The 3,782-nt window shown below is 53.7% G+C and overlaps 1 protein-coding gene across 1 annotated transcript in view; it reads right to left on the bottom strand.

The window, feature by feature from the left end:
* Positions 1–2,928, bottom strand: part of SCUBE3 (signal peptide, CUB domain, EGF-like 3) — a 38,154-nt gene extending 35,226 nt beyond the window's left edge. Inside the window, exon 1 of the mRNA XM_009327472.1 lies at positions 2,844–2,928. Coding sequence (XP_009325747.1) covers positions 2,844–2,928 — 85 coding nt within the window. The remainder of the gene's footprint in view (positions 1–2,843) is intronic.
* Between the last annotated feature and the right edge of the window lie 854 nt (positions 2,929–3,782).

Genomic DNA, 3,782 nt, shown 5'->3' with positions numbered 1-3,782 from the left:
TGCGAACTGGGGTGCCAGGGGCGGCTGCGAACTGGGGTGCCAGGTGCTCCCCCAGGGAGATGCTGCATCACCCTCCCGGCCCCGTTCCCCTGGCACCGTCCGAGGGGATGTGCAATTCGGTTGCGGGAAAAGGTGGCGAATCCTGCGACGTGCCTCCAGTTATGGGGGTGCTGCCAGAGGAGCGCGGCAAGGCCGGATCCAGTCGCCGCCTGGTACAAGAGGAGGGTGCAAAGCTGCCAGCCCTTGGGCTCCATCCTTCCCAGGGCACAGGGAGGGACCGATGCCGGCAGATGATGGGCAAGGGCACTGCTCCACTGAGAGTGGGCGCTCAGGACAGGCTCTTCTGCCTGGCGGGCTGTGAGACAGACTGACGGATGACGGGATGGGACTGGGGGGGGGCATTATCTGTCCAAAAAGCAGGGGAGCTGTGGGTCAGCAGCTTGGGGCCGTTGGGGCAGCTTGGCACGGGGACCTCAGGGAGACTTCATCCCAGCTGAGCGCGTGTCGGGAGCCTCCCCGGGGTTATTTGGATTTATATTGCCAGTTCTCCTCTTGAAAGCTTTCCTAGCCCTAAACTGACCCAATAAACCCCACAGCCAGCCAGGTCCTCTGGCAGACGCCCTCCAGGCCCGGCGGATGGCTCTGCTAAATCCTTCCTTCCCTACAGACTAAACTTCCCGGGGTAATTCAGCGCGAGAAGTGAGCCAGCAAGCCCTACCCATGGTGCGATGTTATCACAGCAAAACAAGCCCATCCGACGGGAGAGGAGCCATTCCCAGCCCATGACAGTCACCTGGCGAGGGTGGCTGTCCCCCAAAAGGGCAAAGGCTTCGGTGAGGGCGGAGGGGTGATGTGTACCCCATCCTTAGGGCATCACCCCGCAGATGCAGGGGGGATGCCCGATGCTTTTCAGAAATATCCTACTAAAACATGCCCCAGGTGCACGGGGTGGCTTCGAAGAGCTCAACGACGCTTGTGCATGCAGAAAAGCAGGCGATAGCGGGTTCCTAGGAAAAGCACGGTTTTTATCTGCCATCAGTGATGCCGGGTCCACGAGTTCAGCCTCATCCAAAAAGGACCGGGTCCACGCCTGCCCAGAGCCCTCACATCCCCGCGGGCACCAACCTTCACCCCTCTGCGGCCGCCTCCCCCTCACCAGCCCGCAGAACCCCCCAGCAGCAGCTTTGGGGATTTCCACTGGAAGCCCCCCGCCGGGTGCAGAGCGGCCGGACCCCCTGGGTCTGCTCGGTGCCTTCGCCAGGGGCCGGGAGGAGCCAGCACCGTCCCAGGCGTACGGTGGGTGATTTACCCCGGCGCAGGATTGAGCTCACCTCTCTCCACCCCCACTCCACCCCTCTCCTTCCCCGAAGGGATCTGTCAAGTCTCTGCACGATGGAATTTTACTTTGCTATTTTAATGCAATTCTGGCTCAGGCTTAAATGGAACTGGAAACCAAAAGGCCTTAATAAATAAATATTATGATAAGAAATGAAAGCAATGCATACACTCAAGATAATTTCAGGGGGGATAAAAACCTAAGCATTCCTTTCTAAGCCTAAATCATAAAGCTTTACGTGAAGCTGGACGCCTTCTCACCAAACCTTTGCCCTGGAAAATCTCCCCCCGTGCTTGCCCAGACTGCCCTCCCGAAAAGTTGCCTATTGTTTTAAAAACACTTTAAGCCAGATAAGACAATAGCCTTGAAATTCCTTCTAACTTTGTCGGTGACAGGGCTCGGGGCGACCATGCGCGTGGCTGAAATACGCCTATTACTAATGCCTACAAGAGATCTTTAATTATATCCTGCGCTCCTATATTTCATTCACACTCTATTTAATCTCGCCGTACGCATAAACACGCAGCTACTACAATAGCAAGAGCCAAAGCTGGTTTTGATAAATCTTGCATACTGTTAAGTGCTATGGAAAATAAAAAAAAAGAAAACCCAACAGATTGTACAGATAGTGGTGAATTAAGGAGAAAAAACCCCTTCGAGACAGCCAACAGGATCACGCACATAGGGCTGTGTGTGTTTGTGCGCGCAGGCACTCCTGCGCGTGTGTATAGAGAAAAATCCGAGCTAAATATAGAGGTGCTATAGAAAACCTAAGGTATAGATAGACCATACATAAAGCTACATGTGTACGTTTGTGAAGGAGAAACTCCGGCTCGACACGGGAGTGGTGAAACAGAAAAGCCTGAAGTTGATAACGATGGGACATACCTCCCTGCTCTAGAGTTTTTTTTAGAGCTCCCGTATTTTTCAGGCTTTGCTGTGTTCAGCCACCCGAAGTTTTCTGCAGCCCACACCCCCATAGCACAACATTTGAGATTCGACCCGCGCCTGTGTGAAACCCACAAACGCAGATGCAACCTCCCAGCATTACAGATACCCGCTCCGCCGCCCCTTCCCTCCAACCCAGCCCGAAAGGAGCCCTCCTCGCCCGCACCGCCCCATCTCACAGACACTGAAACCCGAAAACCAGAAAAGCCCCCCCAACCCCTCCAAACAGCACCATTTTCCCTGTGATGGGTGCAGACTCGTTTGCCCACCCTAATTTTCTGCCTCTGCACCCCCTGCCTTGAGATAAAGAGTCCGAACCAAAAAAAATAAAGTGTAAGAAATGCAACTCATTAAAGAGTTTACAAAAACACAACCCCAATCAAAGGCAGCAGCAGGCAAGAATATCTGCAAGCAACATTTCAAATCCCCTCCACTATTTGTTGTTACTGCTGCTAATTTCTCCAGCCTGCATATAAAATCCCAGATCTAAAGAGGAGGACCGGCTGCCTAATACACACATCAAACAGCAAACCTTCGAGCTGGGAAGATTTTCTCTTACCTTGACTGGCTTTATTTGCCAGCGTGTTTCCAGAGTGGAGGAGAAAGAAAAGGATGGAAAATCCAGCAATCTGCAAAGCTCCCATTGCAATCCCAGTCTGCATGGAGGAGTAGGGGCAAGAAGGGGGGATTTCTAGTGCTTTAAAGGAAACAAGAGGCTGAGCATGCGAAGGGAAATCAAGAGGAGGAAGGGGCTCTCTTCTTGCCGTGTGTGAGACAGAGGGAGGGAAGGGAACTGAACTGATGGAAAAAGCTGCTCTGGGTTCAGTTTGGGGCTCTTGGTGTTGCTAAAGAGGAGAGAGTGAGGGAAGGAGACCCAGGGCAGTTGGAGGAAAGTGGACTCTATCGCCCTCTCTCTGGCGGCTGCTCTGATCCCTTCTCCTTTTTTTTTTTTTTTTTTCCTTAAATAATCCCAGCCAATTCCAGTTTTGCAAGAGAGCAGCAGCAGCAGGAGCAGCAGCGCTGGAGGGGGGAAGCAGGCGCCTTGCCCTGGTGCTGGGGGACCTGAGAAAGGGGAGTGGAAAGGAGAGCCCCATCCAAGCAACGCCCTTTTTCTCCCAGCCTTTCTTTCTTTCTATTTGGCTTTGGTTACTCCTTCCCGGCTCCCCCCCTCGCACCCCCAAGGCTGGGCTTTGCCTGCAGGAATTTACAGTCTGTGCTGGAGGAGAAGGGCCAGTAGCCATGGAGACTGCTTCCCTGGGAGCAGGGAGGTCAGGCGGAGACCATGGGCGATCAATGCATCAATGCAAAGCCCCCCGCAAACCCCAGACCCCCCCCGCACCTCGCAGCCCCTCGGCCAGCCGAGGGCTTGGGGTGGCGGCAAGGGGGCGGGGGGCAGGGGGAGGCGTATGGCATGGGAAAAGGCAACGGGTGGAAAAGGGGAAGGAAAAATATATATATAAGAAAGAAAAAAAAGAAAAAAAAAAAAAAAAAAGAGTTT

This window comes from Pygoscelis adeliae, unplaced genomic scaffold, assembly GCF_000699105.1.
Source record: "Pygoscelis adeliae isolate BGI_AS28 unplaced genomic scaffold, ASM69910v1 Scaffold197, whole genome shotgun sequence".
NCBI classification, from domain to species: Eukaryota; Metazoa; Chordata; class Aves; order Sphenisciformes; family Spheniscidae; genus Pygoscelis; species Pygoscelis adeliae.
Note: the sequence above shows the minus strand (reverse complement) of the source record. Positions and strands in the feature narration are given on the sequence as shown.